This window comes from Trematomus bernacchii, unplaced genomic scaffold, assembly GCF_902827165.1.
Source record: "Trematomus bernacchii unplaced genomic scaffold, fTreBer1.1, whole genome shotgun sequence".
NCBI lineage: Eukaryota > Metazoa > Chordata > Actinopteri > Perciformes > Nototheniidae > Trematomus > Trematomus bernacchii.
In genome coordinates this window covers 12,205,020-12,222,973 of record NW_022987720.1, presented here as the reverse complement: position 1 = coordinate 12,222,973, position 17,954 = coordinate 12,205,020, and the positions used below count along the sequence as shown (strand labels likewise).

At 38.2% G+C, this 17,954-nt stretch overlaps 3 protein-coding genes across 6 annotated transcripts; 2 read left to right on the top strand and 1 right to left on the bottom strand.

The window, feature by feature from the left end:
- Positions 1–772: 772 nt before the first annotated feature.
- On the top strand, positions 773–11,308 carry snx8a (sorting nexin 8a). Of its 3 annotated transcripts, none has more exons than XM_034143079.1 (14): positions 773–995; positions 1,093–1,159; positions 1,859–1,986; positions 2,712–2,841; positions 3,639–3,829; positions 4,146–4,266; positions 5,644–5,780; positions 5,933–6,013; positions 6,105–6,265; positions 6,449–6,578; positions 6,674–6,742; positions 7,289–7,438; positions 9,375–9,524; positions 9,936–11,308. In XM_034143079.1, exons 2-14 carry the CDS (start codon positions 1,138–1,140, stop codon positions 10,014–10,016), a joined length of 1,551 nt encoding a protein of 516 aa, XP_033998970.1. In that variant the 5' UTR covers positions 773–995; positions 1,093–1,137; the 3' UTR covers positions 10,017–11,308. The 3 variants fall into 3 exon arrangements, with proteins under 3 accessions (XP_033998970.1, XP_033998969.1, XP_033998971.1); XM_034143078.1 differs by having other exon boundaries at positions 1,841–1,986; XM_034143080.1 differs by lacking the exon at positions 1,859–1,986 and having other exon boundaries at positions 774–995.
- Positions 11,073–15,823, bottom strand: nudt1 (nudix (nucleoside diphosphate linked moiety X)-type motif 1). Of its 2 annotated transcripts, XM_034143082.1 has the most exons (4): positions 15,690–15,822; positions 15,439–15,599; positions 13,055–13,200; positions 11,073–11,654 (listed from the first exon to the last, which is right to left on the bottom strand). In XM_034143082.1, the coding sequence occupies exons 2-4, from the start codon at positions 15,588–15,590 to the stop codon at positions 11,482–11,484; spliced, it is 471 nt and encodes a 156-aa protein (XP_033998973.1). In that variant the 5' UTR covers positions 15,591–15,599; positions 15,690–15,822; the 3' UTR covers positions 11,073–11,481. The 2 variants fall into 2 exon arrangements, with proteins under 2 accessions (XP_033998973.1, XP_033998972.1); XM_034143081.1 differs by having other exon boundaries at positions 15,439–15,823.
- A 385-nt stretch (positions 15,824–16,208) lies between these two features.
- mrm2 (mitochondrial rRNA methyltransferase 2) lies at positions 16,209–17,645 on the top strand. Its single transcript, XM_034143295.1, has 2 exons — positions 16,209–16,539; positions 17,159–17,645. The coding sequence occupies exons 1-2, from the start codon at positions 16,248–16,250 to the stop codon at positions 17,593–17,595; spliced, it is 729 nt and encodes a 242-aa protein (XP_033999186.1). The 5' UTR covers positions 16,209–16,247; the 3' UTR covers positions 17,596–17,645.
- Positions 17,646–17,954: the final 309 nt, after the last annotated feature.

The following is a 17,954-nucleotide window of genomic DNA, read 5'->3' as shown; positions in this document are numbered from 1 at the left end:
ACAGTGGCAGTCTCAGGATTTCTGAAGGGCAGGGGTTACAAAATAAAAGGGCACAATATGTTTTCTAATAGCCTGTATGGTTCTGCCTCACATTATTTTCATCTGAATGCCACACAATATTGCATTTTCTCAGCGGTTAGGGAGCCGTATGTGCAGTGCGTTTCGTTTTTTCCACTGAAAAGTTGTTGACCTTACCAGACTGTTCTATCTCTTTATAGAATGTCGTATTACCCATTTAGTCATTGTCTCCACGTCACTGATTATTTATTAAAAATCTTACTTTGTAAATATTTTGTGACTGCACCAATATTCACATTCAACTCAATGTCTGCAATATATGTATTGAGTTATTTGGTCAAAAAATATTATGATATTAGATGTTGTCGATATATCACCTAGCTCTATCTGGAGAGCAAGTCATCTGATATTTTACACCAGAATGACTGCTTTAAGGGCATTTTGTTATATTTTAATTTCCATAGTGGCATCCAAGATGGAACTTTTGCCTTGTTTAATTTTTAAATGAGGGGCACCAAGGTTGGTAGCCCCCCCCCTTCCCACCACCCTGAGTGAAAACGTGAACAAAGGGACAAGTAATGTGCATAGAAAGTAGATTATAAAGCCCACTTTTACATTCCATAGCATTGTCGCTTTATCCAAAATGTACAAATACCGGCAAGTCAAATTTTGTAAAAAACGATTTTGTACATGTAGTCAAATTTACCAGGAGTACTTGAAGGCAGCGTTCTGTTGTGTTCGAAGAATGAGGAAGATACAATTAAGGAAAGTTTACTTCCACAAGTGAAACAAGGAAACATCAGATGTGTTAGTAGTAAGACAATATTTCCAGGAATATTAGGTGAAAACATAGACTGCATTAAGAGAGCTACTGATTTGAGCTGCTTTGATATGAAAACAGCCTCCAGCGCTTCTTCACTCCTTTATAACCCTAATGTTTAGATTACTGCAGAACATGATGTGCCCATTAGCTGCCTGTGAGTTCAGTTTATAATGCTTCTCTCCACAGTTGGACTTTAACCAGCGCTCACTACATCTTTAAGAAATAAATTACTTGTTTTTTCTCTTCTGCAGGAAATCACATGGAGGTGCTCTTGCGCTCACATGACAGTCTGAACCATGGCAGGAGAGATCAATGAAGGTACAGAGCGAACACTTCTTATACTCCTCTTAACACAAGGCTGACTTATCATTTTCGAACCACGTTGGTGTTTTGTTTGTTGTTGCATTGTTAAGCCGGTCAAACATAATGTTTCAGATGTTTTAGAAGGTTGACATTTCTGTTCGGTGGAGTCGCTATGTGAACAAACCAATGAGAACTTTTGGGTACATTAAGATCTCAAAATGAAGTTGCTCCATCTTTAACACTCTATGAGGGTTTGATCTTATTTTGGTATACCTTGTTGATACTCGATGCAGTAACTATGAATATTAAAGATTATGTCAGGTTTATGGACGTTATAATGTGTTTATTTTCCTGCCACGTGAAAAACAGTCGATTGTGCATTGCAGTAGGCTATAAGTTAGCACTCAGATTTGTGTACATTGTAAATACTACTCACTCCTTTAAAGCTAGGATAGGGTTGCAGTTCATTTTTGACGGTGTCTGATTTAATTACCATAAAATCACCAGAGAAAACTTTACAATATGTGTTAAATAGTCATATAATGCAAATAAATTCAAAGTCCTTTAAAATGTGGTAAGATCACCCTTATCTCAGTATTGAGTGCCACACATGCAAAAATAAAGTGTTATATTGAATTGTTTTTACAAGGCATATGCTGCTGATTAAGTACTTTGGATGGTTGTGATGCTATGTAGGTGTTGTTCCTCTTTTAGGCTCAGTTCCTGCCTATTACAGGGAAGTATATGAGGCCATCCGCTGTAGGACAGATGAGAGAGTGCAGGTTGAAGTTTTTCAGCGGTTGCTCCAAAGGACCGATATCTCCAAGCCGGTGTTAGGCCAGGTGAGGGGTTCACACTTAAATAATCAAGAAAGTTGGAGCATAAGTCTTTAAAAAGCTGTTAAAAGCACTAACAAAACCACTGTAAACAACATAAGCAACAGTAAATAACATTTTCAAATAATGACTCTCTGCTTCTTGTCTTGGCATGTGCCAGCTTGCTATACCTCGTGTCTAACCATCCATCCATCTATCCCACACTCTTTATATCCATGTATTGGCTCACATAGACTGTCAGGGTGGTAAGGGACTGGAATATAAAGATATTGATATTTAACTTAACCCTGTGTTGTTCTAATAAAAGGATTAAGAATGAGTTAAACACTGGAGTATATAATATCCTTTTGCAAATACTGGTTTGTTTCTGATAAGATATTGTGAGTGTATTAAAGCTAACAGATAATGTAGATATAGGTTCAACGTCTTATCAATAGGGGGTTGGTACAAGCTTGATGTATGCTAGCAGACTGATAAAGACATGATCTTATAATTACAAACTATCACATGTTGTTCCTTCAATGCTGAAATATTACGTAATGCTTCAACACATGAGTGTGATGACATTGCTGGGAGTGTGTTATGTCTGTCATGTTTCAGTAGAATTTCCCTTTTCCTGACCATCAGCATATCATCGCATTTTTGTCTAGTGAGCACTTTTTGCGTAGAGGAATGCAGTCCGCAGTTGAATTTTGTACTGAGATGCGCCATATTGTCTTTGTCGTTCTCAGATTGCTGAGCAAGTTGACTCCACAGATGGATTCTTGAGCAAGTTGTCTCTCTATAAAGCGCTCGCGTTGATTGCTCTTGCTCAACAAGGGAAGCAACCAAGCCCCAAACTGTTGGAGAACTGCATTCAAGGTAGGTGACAGTGTGACAGTGACAATTATACTTTTGCTTAATGAGTAGCTTGATGGTACCAATAATTGTGTTTGTGAGGACAACCTCAGCTATCCTGTAATATATTGCACATGAGCAGGGCAAATGTCACTCTTTTATTGGCTCATATAGACTCAAGGTTTCATTCCTAACACAAATTATTTGTGACAGTTTACAACTGGGACATATCCACCATGTTTTTTCAATTCAACAGAAGTAATGTTGGGAGTATTTAAAAAAAAAAAGAAAAGAGGAAATGATACCCCATATTGGATCATCCCATACTTTTCCTTTCTTTCACAAAAACAGAATTTACTCAAGACAAGCAGTGTTTAAGTGTTGCATTCCTTCACTTGTCCCACAGTGGGAAGATGATAGGGGGGAGTTATATGGTTTTCATAGGGGTAGCCATTATTCTGGCCTGATTTAGATTCATTCCCAACCTTCTGTGATTATTTAAGGCACTCTCTGTTATTTCAGGTGTGGCCAGTATGGCATCTAGCTGCATGCCACTTCCTCATCTGAGCAAGAACAAGTTTTCTGCATTCGTCGCAGTACTTTATATTCAATTCACAACCTTCATGGAATGCACAGAAAGGGATGAATAAGAGGCACAATACTGTTCTAGCTGAAGAAAAATACAGTGAGACACATCTATTGAATAGAGAAAAGTGGGTTTAACAGCAGCCTTCCTCACAGTTAGGAAATACATTTTGTTTTAATTTGATTTATTCATGAAAACAATTGTGAAAAGTTGGTACTGGTTGTGTGCTTTACAGAGTTACCCAAACCTCAGCTCGGGGAGCCGCGGGAGCTGAACGCTTTGAGGATGCAGCCGGCTCAGGAGGACGTTCTGACGATGTCCCAGACGCTGGACAAACTGCTGGGCAGAGACACAGTCCAGCTGGAGCTCATACCGGAGAAGAAGGGCTTGTTCCTCAAACATGTGGAGTACCAGGTCACCAGCCAGGCAAGGGACCCCATATACCCCTCTCCATGTAAATGATTGCCTTAGAATAACCTCAACAAGAAAAGCTGAAAATGTGGTGCAGTATACTTCATGTTTGTCTTACTTATTTTCTTTTCACTTATCTTTTTCATTTCTAAATCTTGTGTGGCTTACATCATTTACTCTGTGGGTTACTTTTACTGCAAGGGCTCTTTGTTGAGTTTGCAGTCGACATTAAGAAAAGTACAGGTTTGTTTTCCATTGTTAGCCAACAGAAAACATAATCTGCTCCTGCCCATTATCTGATCATTTTCTTTCTCTGCTTTATCTTTTTTAGCGTTTTAAGATTTCAGTATACCGGCGCTATAGTGATTTTGATGTCTTCCATGAGGTTTTGCTTCAGAGATTTGCCTACAGAATGGTGCCGGCACTGCCACCTAAAAGGATGTTAAAGGGAGGTATGTAGCTGAACTCTACACTCACCATTGTATTTCTGTGATTCTACATTTCCTTCATCTTTCCTTCTGAACCATTATTATTTAAAACATTGTTTGGGTTTATATGCCGTACTGAAAGGTCAGTTGTAAATACCCAGGTGCTTCTGAAAGCTGGGTGTTTTCTTCTGCTTGATTAAAAATGAATGTTACATTTGAATACAAACTGATCCTGCAGGCTCTTTTATTTCAAACACAGGCATTGCCATTCATCAAAGTTATTGCCTGGAAGAAACAGGGAAACTAGTGATGCGTTTAATGAGCCTGTTTCAGTTCACAGTGACTTACAGTAGTGTACCTCATAAATGATAATCATATCAACACACTCTGATGAATATATGCTGCACACTTAATTAGACAATGTCTCAATGAGAGGTCTTTATCAATTATAGAACATGTGGATCCGACTTAAAGCAGATTTTTTCTCAAAAGGTAAAAGTTTATAGGTCAGTAAAGATTGTAAAATTATTTATATTTGTTAGGTATTAGGAATTGTATTTCAGATTGTGAATAAACAAAATTTACATGCAGAAAGAGAGCTGAATCAACACTGATGGACAGGTTTAAAACATCTTAAAAATAGATGCAGCAGAATAAAACACAGTGGTTCTATAACAGATATATATATATATTATTTTATACATTATGTTTCCTTGTCCAATCCCGGTGCTTACATTACTAACAATGCAACTTGTCTACCAATAGGTCGACTGAGGATTTGTGTGTCTTATGTTGGTAGCAGCTAATGTAGCCTGAAGCTGCTAGCCTCAGGCAGAGATGATGAGCTAGAGGTCACATGTTTCTTATTCAACAGCCCCAGATTACTTTCATTTTCAAACTCGTAAGGCAATACATTGATTTTGAGCCGCACCCTTTGGAGCCACAAAGGCTGTATAAACCTTTGTTTCCCCAACCCAACTGACTTTAAACATGGAAGTCACTAGGGCTGTCACCTCTTAGTTAAAAAGGCTCATTGGTTGTTTTTTCTCACTTGATTAAGATTTCATTAGTTGCTTATTTTTCTTTTAGTTTTCATGCCGAATGATTTATCTTGAGAAAGTTATAAGCACATTTCTGGTAAACACAAGATTTAAAGTGGTGCCTTTGTATGATTTCTTTTGGTGGAGAAAAGCAAAGTCAATTAAATAAACAAATCGATTGGTCGGCAGAAGCGCATGAATGTTAGTCCACTAGGAAATGTCTTAGAAGAGGAAAACCTTGGATGTTACATTAGTTTATCATGCTCATGGTCTTTACTTTTTATATTTAATTGCCCCAACTTTTACACCTCTAACGCTCCTGGTGTGCTCTCGTGCCGTTTTCTCTGCTCTCGGTCCACAGTCCTGACCTCCGTCTCTGAGCGGGAGTTCATTGAATGCAGGAGACGTGCTCTTGGAAGATTCATTAACCTGGTGGCTCGGCATCCCTTCTTCTCAGAGGACGAGCTTGTCAAGACCTTCCTCACCTTCAGTGGCTCTGTATGTGGTATTTCTGAAACTAGCTGCCTCGGCTGTGACACTGTCATTTGCACAATAAGCATTATCTTGAAGATGACTGTGTAAAATGCATCCTGTTCCATGGACTGGTGACCTTTTCCACTCACACACTCCTCACCCGTCTTCCCACACAGGATGTTCAGAGTAAGCTGCGTGACGCTTACAAAAAAACTGGTGATGAGTTCATGACCAACAGAATTGCAACCTTGGCCAAGGTTTGTCACATGTACCACGCAGACATCCTGACATACATTTCTCAATACATCATGCATGTTTTATTTAAGTTTGTTGCATCTGTTTTTGTAGGAATATCTCCCCGCTGATATTCAGGCCCAGTTCTCAACAAGCCGAGAGCTGATTAGAAATATTCACAACAGCTTCCAGAAGCTGCGGGACAGAGCTGAGAAAATGGCCGAGCGCTCTAAGGAGAATGCAACTGATCTTCTCATGTTTGGCAGAGAGCTCAGGTATTTCATTAAAATGGGTAAAAGTCTGTCCAGAGGTTTTGGATTGTGAAAACAAATGTTAATAAGAACCCAAATCCTCCGTGTTGTTGTGCCACTTCATGGTTGTTAGTTTGAAATGAGTTTGGCAGCTAAGACACTACAATGCTACATCCTTGCCCGGTAATAATTTGTATTTTTTGACAGTACGCTGGGCTCCGATGGCTCGTCTCTTCCCTCCTTGGCCTCTTCACAAAGCACCTGGGGGACTCTGCGTCAGTCTCTGAAGAGTCTGTCGGTGGAGTTCGCTGTGCTATCTGACAAAGCTGCTCAGCAGGTACAGCCCTCAGTCCTTCATCTGGAGCACCTGCTCTGCTCTACATGTCCAAAACTGGCACTGGGTAAAAAATGTTGTTTTGCTTCTGTCCTCAGGGCAGACGGGAAGAGGATGATGTTGTGGAAAAACTAAATATTTTCTTGGATTTGCTGCAATCGTACAGAGTGAGTCAGGTTTATGTTACTGCTCTGCTCATTTAAATTGAGTCCACCTCCAGGGACAGGTGATTTTTGCTTTTATGTTTGCAGTTTTCACATCCAATGATGCTTACTTTAAAAAACAACTAGAAAATAGTTTGTATCCACCAGGGCTATAAAAACAATCTCCTGTTTACTGGTAGAAAGACACAATTTAGAGCTGTATTATTCGTAAATCTACGTTCCAGTACCAAACTGAATTCAGGATATTATGTAATCATTCATTTTAATAACGATGCACCAAGACCCAACCAGTCACTTGAACACATAGTTCTTGTAGTGGGTGGTTTGCAAAGATCAAACAAGGGGACAGGTGGGTAGATAAAGTGGCATTTTCTATAGCCTCGATTAAATCCATTAACTGTAATATGTATGCTAATTTCACAGTTTCTATTTTTTACAACAAATCCACGATCTTCCTTGGGTGTTGTGTATCACTGTTATATATTATATTTCCCTGATATGTTGAGGCAAATAAGAAGAGTTTTATGTAACTGTGTTTTCCCCCTTTAGGATCTCTGTGAGCGACATGAGAAAGGTGTGCTCCACGAGCACCAGAGAGCTCTGCACAAGTACGGTATGATGAAGAGGCAGATGATGAGCGCCTCTGTGCAGCCCAAAGAGCAGGCGTCTGTGGAGCAGCTGGAGTCACGGATCGTTCAGGTGATCAATCTCTTTATGTTTCTCTGTTCACACTTTGGGACTAACAGGATGCCTCCTGATTGATAGCGTACGGTTTTACTTCAGTACTTGATAAATAAAATGCTACATTAGCCTGATCTATAACTTATACACTCCTCCCAAATGCATTGTGGCCAAATGTCCTTATCTTCCGTTCCACTGGATACTCCCATACGTGCATAATAAATAAACAACCATGGGTATTCAAAAGTACACTTCTTTTTTTTTAAGGCCGCTTGAAATAAAATGTTCGTATAGTACAGAACAGTTTTGGTAAATTATCATAAAAAATAATAGATGTTATCAATCATTTTGACATTTTACAATGCAACCTTATTGCAATTAAAATCCTAATTTCCATGTGTAAGTATTTGAAAGATTGATTTAAAGGTGGGGTAGGTAATTTTGGAGAAACCAGCTTGAGTGCGCTAGAATTTGAAAATACACAACCGGAAAAAATCGGCCACTTCCTTACAGAGCCCCTCCTCCAACACACATGAACCCGCACATGACCAATGAGGGCACGAGATAAGTTTGTGCACAGATGGAAAGCTGACAGGCAGGTAGGCCATCCAGTTATTTTAGCCGGGCCGGCTAAAATGATTGGTCGTGCTTTTTACAGTACTACGGCTTCCACAGATTACATTTTTTATGGATTTTTTGTCAAAGCACTTAAGATATTCATTGCTATCGGGATGTTAAGAGCATTCCATGGAATATAACAAAAAGTGTATCTCCAGCCGGTTTCTCAAACTTACCTACCCCACCTTTAAGACATTTGAATACCACCTTATTTGTAGTTCAATTAATTCAATTCCTTTTAAGACTTTTTTGGGATCTGTGGGACCCTGATAAGTGAGATTAAATAGAAAGATTTTTATGTACAGTTTATTCCCCAAAAATGCTTACACTATTTCATATTCAAGTTATAAGGAATTCAATCAATAACTGAAACAAAATCTTTTTCTATTGGAGGTTCAGTAGATGTATGTATCTAATAAAAGCTGCCATAAACTTAAACTAAAGTTTAAGCGTCTTTGAGGACTGGGAAAAGTGTTTTATGTATTATTATTATAAACTGATTTAGGCCTAAGCAGTAACTATCTAACTACTGAGTTTAGGAAATGTGCACATTATCGCATAGAATTGGGCCTGGTTTCCAACCGTTTGAGAAAACTCCCTTTACATCCACTAAGATTGGCTGTGCTACGTTATTCAAAAAAGGTGGGTCCTCTGACCTCTACACATCTTGAAAGAAGCCATGCTAGCATCTCCATGAGACAGTATTTATGCACAGAGGTTAGCTGACTGGTAATGTCAACATGCTCACACTGAAAACACTAACATGCTGATGTCTTTAATGTTTACAATGTTCACGATCTTAGTTTAGCATTTTAGCATGCTAACATTTGCTAATTAAAACTAGACCACTGAGGCTAATGGGAATGTCATGGCTTTTCAGGTAGGCTATTCATGTTTTACTTTGAGGTTAGCCCAACTAAAACTAGCATGGCTAAAAACAGATATTAGTAACAGTAAAATAATATGCTAAGATGAATGCATGCCACCTTGCTTGTAATTCTACATGTCTGATAAGTCCTGTAACTGTGACCATTTCACTCCTTTGCATTATGCTGAAACTTCTTTGAGACTCCTTCATCAGACGGACACCAGTGTTGGTGTCAGTAACAGTGACTGAGTTGGTGATGAACAGGGTGAGGCAATAGGTCAATTGTAAATCAAATAAAGAGCCAATTTAAATTTAATGGGATGATTTATGGCCTCATCTCATCTCTGATGTCAATGGAGTGAAACGTCCCCACAGAAAACTCTATTCTCTCCTCTTTACTTACTGATTATTATCATAATTTGATAAGTGGTGGCTTCCCAATTACTCTTTTTATTATTCTGTTAATAGCAAGAAAACGCCATCCAGACCATGGAGCTGCGCAACTACTTCTCCCTGTTCTGCCTTCATCAAGAGACGCAGCTTATCTTCATCTACCTTCCCATCACTTCTCACATTCTGGGGGCTTTCGTTAACTCCCAGGTCCAAGGACACAGAGAGGTGAGGCTGCTTGTCTGGAAATCATTTTTCTAGACGCTTCGGCAGGGTTATATCAGTTTTAAATTGGCTTTCAAAATCCAATGAAATAACTAATGTTGATGGATGGTATCAGTGGAAGGATACTCTCTTTGTGTAGTATTTTAATTGGCTTGAGTTTCACAGGAAGTTAATCTCACATATTCCTTTGCCTGACTTTAAACTCAAATAAAGCACAGTTTGGATTTATTTGGATGTCTATCTGACGCCTCAAATTCCAACGTTTTTGAGAAGGTTAAAGATATTTTTACTTAGATATATTAAAATTATTTCCTCCAAACCCCATAGCAACATTTGATTGTTTATTTTATTAGGAAGATTAGCTTCATCGAACTGTGAAGAGTGAAGAGAAGTTACTTTTTGCTTTCTTTCCAGATGGGAGCGGTGTGGAATGAACTCCAGCCAAAGCTCGGCTGTCTCTTTGGGGGTAATAACAGATCGAAGCCCCCCATCTGAAACCTGAACGCACGAGAGAAACTCTGCGGCTGAAGAGGATCACAAACTGGAAAATAACTTGCTCTGTGTGCTCAATATACATTCCATTTAATACGAGTATTTCATTATGTAAATGAGTTCTCAGCTTATTTTGGGATTTGATCATCCACCATGTAACTGGAAAATACAGTGGGCTCATAAATCTGTCATTTTATGCTTTGCTTGATGAGGAAATAATGTAGGAAGGAAAATCCTCTAAAAGTGATTTTGCAAGGGACCAGTCAGCATTTAGGACGTGAGGGATGACATTATATTCATGCTTAACTCGTTTCCTTAAGCACCGGTTTATACCTTAACCTTTGAAGAAGTTCTATACACTAAAGAAGAGAAAATGAGAGGGACATAAAAGTTTGACTTTATTAAAGAATGGGATTATTGTAGATCTCCAGTCATGAAGGTTTTACATACTAAAAAACTTTAGCCCAATGTTTTTTTGATACAGATTTGAGTTCACAAGGACGTGGAGCAGCCTACTTTATATTTGTTATGGACAAGTGTGCTGTTTCTCTTACTTTATAAGTGTTTACTTTTATGTGGAGCAACAGATTTTCTATCTTTCCCTGTTTAATTTCATAAGCTATTTTGAACAACCTACACTCGAAATGTATAATACTACAAAGGGCAGAGATTTAAAGTTTATTGATTAAGCACTAGTGGCCTAATGTCAATAATAACGCTATAAGCTATTGATTTACTACCAAAGAGAAATTATATAAATTCAAGTTGCGGTGCAATAGAAACTGTAACAATTCGTATTTTAACATTAAATAATTGCCACTGGAATTTTTTTGACCATACTACTTGGATATGGAGGATATTTTTTTCACAATTCTATTATAAATCCTAACTTAAAAGTGTGTTACTATGTGTATAAGGGCAAACAGTCATATTAGGCTCTCTACTTTTCAGATATTTGTCATGAAACCCGTAATGCACATTAATATCTGTACACATATGGTTTACCAGAACATTATGTATTATTCTAATGGGGAAAATCAAAGGGACACTTATATGGGCTCACCTTACCTCACAGAAACTTTTATTTTATGATTAACTATAAAACAGTATGAAACATTTGTTTTGTCAGGAAAGAAGTATCAGGAATCAGGTTTACTAACTTGCACAGAATATGAAATCCAATCGAATTATACCTGTAGATATTGTAAATACTTTATGAAACAAAGCCTTGCTAAATTGTGTTGAATCACTTATACTGAAAATAAAATAACAGAATGAATATTTCTGTCAATATACTTCTGCTTTGATTGTTTTTTATTTATCATTGAAAAAATAAATCAGTAACATGTTACATGTAAAACTCCATGTGCGAGGTTTAGTCCTCAGAGTCTTGCTGTTTCAAAGAAGACATTTGGAAGCCCAATTCTTGTTGTCACAGTCATAAATGTCCTCAGAAACACAGGATGTCTCACAGTTCCTCCACTTCCTCCAGTTTCTGGCTGAGGATCACATCATGACCCTGAAACTTAAAGTATCCGACGAATTTCTTCTTCTGGAACATCAGTGGGAACCACAGGATGTCATCAGCCCACATTTCACTGAAGGGAATCTGGTCACTATCAAACCACTGAGGCCGCATTTCTAAAAGCAAAAAAGGAAAAATAATTAGCACACCTCCTTTACTCAAAGCCAACATGTACATCATCTACCTTGAGCTGTTGTCTGAATAAATGACAAACGCATATCGCTATTATTTTTTAGCCACTTTCAAACATTTTAAAGGCTGGCTGGAAATAATACTCGCATATCTATAGGTTTATTTTTAGCTCAACGCAAATGTAGCTAAATATAGGGAGGAATCCATGTCTTCATTGTTTGGATAAACAAATCAAAGTTGGAATCGTATTAAGTACATTTTAGTGAAAAAGCTTGTTGCTTTTCCCTGCTGAGTTGCAGTAAAAGGATAGTAACACGCTAGAAATGTTGCAGTTAATGAGCACTGTGGATTTGGTCCTATAGACAAATAACTTTTAAATTGTACAAAAATACGTAAAACAATGTGAACATACCTTTTCAGTGTCATTGCCAACAATTATACAGTATATATGGATACATAGTTATGTTTGTTAAGAAGGGGATAAACAAACCACCAGATTTAAAAGTGTGGACATTTCTAAAATCCATATTTTTCGTCTTACTTTTAAAACAAGACAGAACTTTTAAAACAAGATGGAACTTTTCCCAACTTAAAAAACATGTGTCTTTGTTTCTCCTTGAACTATAATATGTCGGTAACTTTTTCTATCCGCCCTCTGGATGAAATTCTTTCTTTAACATTACCACTTTTGAAGAAGTTTACTTCTACGTCACCTGTTGCTTCCTATCTGAATATATCAATTCAGTCACCAGCTCCAGTCTTTTCACTAACTTCAGAGTCTGAAGTGTGTCTGTACTCTTCACCCAATCGACCTTGACTAAACTCTCAGGAAATAAAGATCACTGCCGGTCTCTGCATTCCTTCTGTACAGGGCCTCTTGTTTCCTTCATTCAGTTGTTTCTAACTTCACCACTGATATTCCTGCCCTTAACTAATGTGCTGTCCCTGCTCATGTCTGTGAAGAAGTTCCCAGAAGACGGTTTGAATCAATTTACTTAAAAGGATCATTTTGATCTATGTGGTTTAAAAAGTTGAACTGAAAACTGTTTCTCAGTTGGCTTTTAGATCTAAACTTGACCTACGAAGACTGGCGGTGAGATAACAAAAAAGGAAGTCAACATTAAAAGGAACCAAAAGTGATTTTTTTGTTGCAGGAATACAGTTTTTTAAACATCAGTTACTTGGAATAATGTGCAACAACAATGTGGAGTTCCTCTTCAACTCTTAAGTGCATGATCGGTTATGAAGGTAAAAAGTGGCACTTCTGTTCCCTTATAGCATAGCGCTGATTTCTAGCTCCAGTTATCCTATTATAATTTGCATGCATTTTTGAGATGGAAACTGTCATTCCAGTTATTCCGCATTGTTGTAGTGGAAGTCATACCTTCTGACTCTGTTGGCTCTCCATTATAACTGTCAGCTCTGAAAACATGGACATCCATCAGCTCCGTTTCTCCAACAAATTCAAACTTGAGGTTTCCGACCTTCTCGAGAGCGTCCACCGTGAGACCGCTTTCTTCTTGCAGCTCTCTAAAAAGAAAACATCCAATGAATATTTTATGAAGTGTGTTTTAAAAATAAGCTCACAGTACACTTCACACAAACAGAAAGGGTCTATTTGTATGTGGCTCACACAAATAGACAGCATTTCGTTTTTAGAGTCAACTAAATTGGCTGACAGTGAGCTGATCTTTGAGTTTGAAAGATCATTTTGCCCTGTTTATTAATTTTCAATAAAGAATTCAAATCTCAGCCACTCAATATTTTTTTTGAGTAACTTTACATATTTATGGCATGATATTTTGTTGTATATGTATGTTTCTTGGACAATTATTTTACATTTTAATTATATTTCCAAACACTAACGTCAAGCCTGCTTATTGTTAACTCTTAAAATGTAAGAGTTTCATAGTAAATAAGAACTATGATTAGTCACTTGCTTCTGTTGAAAGGCATTACCAACATAGCCTTAAGATATTTCTTATTTTTGTAGCCCCTTTCTATAATCTTTACACAAAGCAGGTCTCTTTTTCATTTTAAGAGAAAACATGGGCCTGATTGCCTTCCTTCCTTTGGAACAAACTTCCTGCTGATGACTGATGACCACACACAAAACACCAGACACACACAGACATCATCCAGACCAAACATTCCTTTTTTTCTTCAATGCTCCCCTCAACACGTGGACACCACACTACTGTTGTCTAATGCTGTTACAATAAAACACTTGTGTTGTTTGATTTAAATGGAAAAACACTGCGTCATATCTTGTGTTATGTATGTTCAGTGGTAGACTATAACTTAGTACATTTATTTGTATGTAATGTACCAAAGGAGAATTTTGAGGTACTTGAACTTTACTTGAGAATTAAATATGCTTAATATAAGATATACTTACACTACAACCTTGAGGTTAATATTGTACAAATGTAGTGTACATGCTACACTACATTTATTAAATACTTATGATAGAAGATTCAGATATTATAATTAATTATAATAGATTAACAAATAATGTATTGAGTATTATTACAGGTTAAGATACACTTATATTGATCTATATATGTATAATATACATATATATTGAAAATATAAAATTAAATTGAGTACTTTTACCTTCTTACTGTTTTATTCTAATTTTGTTGCGTGTTTACTTGAAAGACAGTATTTCTACACTTGTAGCACTACTTTTACAGAAGTAAAACCTCTCTTTACAATAATGCAAGTTAAAGGTGTTATGATTGATCAGTGATGTGAGAATATGCATTCAAGAGCTGAGAAATGTATTGTGAAATTAATTCAATATAATTAAACTTTTCATTTCCTTTAACAAACCCTATAAGAAAACTTAAACTTAAAGGTAGGGTAGGTAATTTTGGAGAAACCAGCTCGAGTGCGCTAGAATTTGAAAATACACAGCCGGAAAAAATCTGCCACTTCCTTACAGAGCCCCTCCTCCAACACACACGAACGCGCACTTGACCAATGAGGGCACGAGATAAGTTTGTGCACAGATGGAAGGCTGACAGGCAGGTAGGCCATCCAGTTATTTTAGCCGGCCGGCTAAATGATTGGTCGCGCTTTTTACAGTACTACGGCTTCCACAGATTACATTTTTTTATGGATTTTTTGTCAAAGCACTTAGGATATTCATTGCTATCGGGATGTTAAGAGCATTCCATGGAATATAACAAAAAGTGTATCTCGAGCCGGTTTCTCAAACGTACCTACCCCACTTTTAAAGGTGGGGTAGGTAATTCACTTCAGACACACTTTTTGTTATATTCCATGGACTGCTCTTAACATCCCGATAGCAATGAATACATTAAATGCTTTGACAATAAATACATACAAAAAAATCATCTGTGGAAGCCGTGGCGCTGTAAAAAGCACGATGGCCTACCTGCCTGTCAGCCTTCCATCTCGTGCACAAATTTATCTCGTGCCCTCATTGGTCATGTGCGCGTTCGTGTGTGTTGGAGGAGGGGCTCTGTTAGGAAGTCTGAATGAAGGGGCAGATTTTTTTCGGCTGCGTAGTTTCAAATTCTAGCGCACTTCAGCTGGTTTCTCCATTCTTACCTACCTTTAACTGAAATATAATAACAGCTTTGTTTTTTTCAAAGATTGTACTTCAAGAGAATATAGCATTTTCTATCATTAGCTTTTTTCATTCAAGCTTTTTCAAAACTACTTTTGTGGTGTTGACATTGGTGAACTGCTTTGTGTAGAAGGTTGTCAACACAACAACAATTGGCGCGATATATGTACCTCCTTGCACCCTCTTCAATAGTTTCTCCAGGTTGAACCTTTCCCCCAAAACCGTTCCACTTCCCGGCCCCGAACCCCCTCTTCTTCATGCCTAGCAGCACCCTGCCCGGCTGCACCACCAGAACCAGGGTCAGCAGCTTGGAGCTCAACATCTCCCCTGCCTGAGGAGGAAGTGAAACACAACGTGAACCTGCCTGAGGCAAAACTCGCTGCTAACGCTGTGCTGTGTGAGCTCAGCCTAACTTCCTCACCTGATCAATGCCTGCTCTGTAAACCCAAAAAGTCAGGAGAAAAAACAAGTTCCTGTATCAAATCAGGACTATTTATGACTCCCGCGTGCAGCACTACAGATTTGGTCAGATGACGCAGATGTGTAAAAGCACGGATTGGTCTAATCAACATCAGCCATGTGTTACATTTAAAATATGATCGACTAGAAACGTGTGCCAACGTGTGTTGTGTTAAACTCAAACACCCACAAACTTAAACTCACTTTTCAAATATAGAATATGAATTACACAAGGTGTCAATATAATGTTATGTTACTTATGTTGAAAATCAAATACAAATCGGATTTCCTTTGGTATTTTTCACAACAGTCCCTTAATAGAAAATGCATTTATTACAGTATTGTTTAAGAGGAGATACATTTAAAAAAGTTTTACATATTGTGACGCTGAAATAAACCAAACCACCCAAGTAGGAACTATTATTGTGAGTGTTTTGCAATGGGGGACATATAAGTATGACGCACAGTGTTTCCACGCATGCGCAGTTTACCGTACGCTTTGACCCTCCACAGTCAAAAAATGTGGGGTTTCTCCTTCCAGAGGAGATTCCTCCACTCCTCTTTATGTCTAATGAAGAAGTTAAATAAGAGTAAAACTCCCGCCGAGCAGCGCTGGTTGCAGCGGCAGCTCAAAGACCCGTATGTCAAAGCTTCTCACAAACAAAACTTCCGGTGCAGAAGTGCCTTCAAGCTGCTGGAGATAGATGACAAGTTCAGACTGTTACAGCCTGGATGTAGTGTGGTGGACTGCGGAGCTGCCCCTGGAGCCTGGAGCCAGGTGGCCGTGCATAGGGTCAACTCAGCCGGGACAGGTGAGAGGGGAGAAACAGAGGTGGACAAAATAACAGGGACACCATACACTATGATGCTAAACTAAAGCAGTATGTAAAGCACACTCTTCAGGTTTTATTAAGGCTATGTCAAAGAGAATGACTCAACTCTTCATTATGCTGTAGTGTGTTCCCAGTTCATTTAAAGTGCTGTAGATCTTGGGACACCCTGCTTTTAATTATCCTTGACAAAGGTGTGTTAGAGAAGTTGATCTTTAATTGGTGAATGAGCTTTTATTTTTGAATCCATTACTATAAATGTCACAAGTCTTTTGGTTTTTCCATACGACTGCAATAATCTGGGTACAGGAATTAATATAACTGGAGAAATGTAGGCATATTTTTTTATATATTCAAGTTTATTGTCCAAGATAAAACCCCAAAGATATTCAATTTCATACGATATAAAAAAAGAGAAAAATAGAAAATCTACATTTTATTTTTACATCTTTGCTTGAAATAATACTATTATCAATTACAATTAATCGACTTAACATTGTAGCTCACCATCAAATATGATGGAAGTAACCCATTAAAACATTCACGTTCCACATACATATCTTTGTGTTAATTACAGATGTAATGTTTTCTTGCATACTAGATCCAGCGGCACCACCTGGTACAGTAGTTGGCATTGATCTGCTGCACATACCACCTTTGGATGGCGCCTACTTCCTGTCCTGTCATGATGTCACCATCCCCCCCACCCACGCTAAGCTGCTGGAGCTGCTCCCAGGGGGTCAGGCTCATGTCATCCTGAGCGACATGGCGCCCAACGCCAGCGGTTTCCGGGAGATGGACCATGTGAAACTCGTCACAATGTGTTTTTCTTTACTAGACCTGGCAGAGAAGATTTTGCTGCCGGGGGGCTCTCTGCTTTGTAAATACTCTGACGGCATCCTGGCTCATGAACTCCAGGAGAAACTCTCGAGAGTATTTAACAGTGTTCAGACTTTAAAGCCGAAAGCCAGCAGGAAGGATTCAGCTGAGAGATATTTCCTCGCTAGAATTTACAAAAAGCCAGAAAAATTATCCTAGTTGTTTTGTCTTCTTCTGTGTGTCTTAAAATGAAGTTTTCTGGAAATTCACAGCCTGTGTTTTTTTGATGAGTGAACATGAAGAATAGACTTTGATCATAAGGTGGCACTGTTGAGGCATCAGTGAGGCTCAGACACAATACTGCTGCTACTGATCTTTATCCATGCAAACTTGTAGCAGAAGGGAATCAGTAATATGGAAACCTATGCAAGAAACATCAGTGTGATATTCCTCCAGAGCCCAATGCTGTGTTTTTCTCTGAAGTTATTGTTTGCCCCACAGTGTTTGTTCTACACAGTCAGTTTGGTATTTGCTTTGTTACAGAAAGCCATTTACCAGTGCTGCTTATGCTAATAATC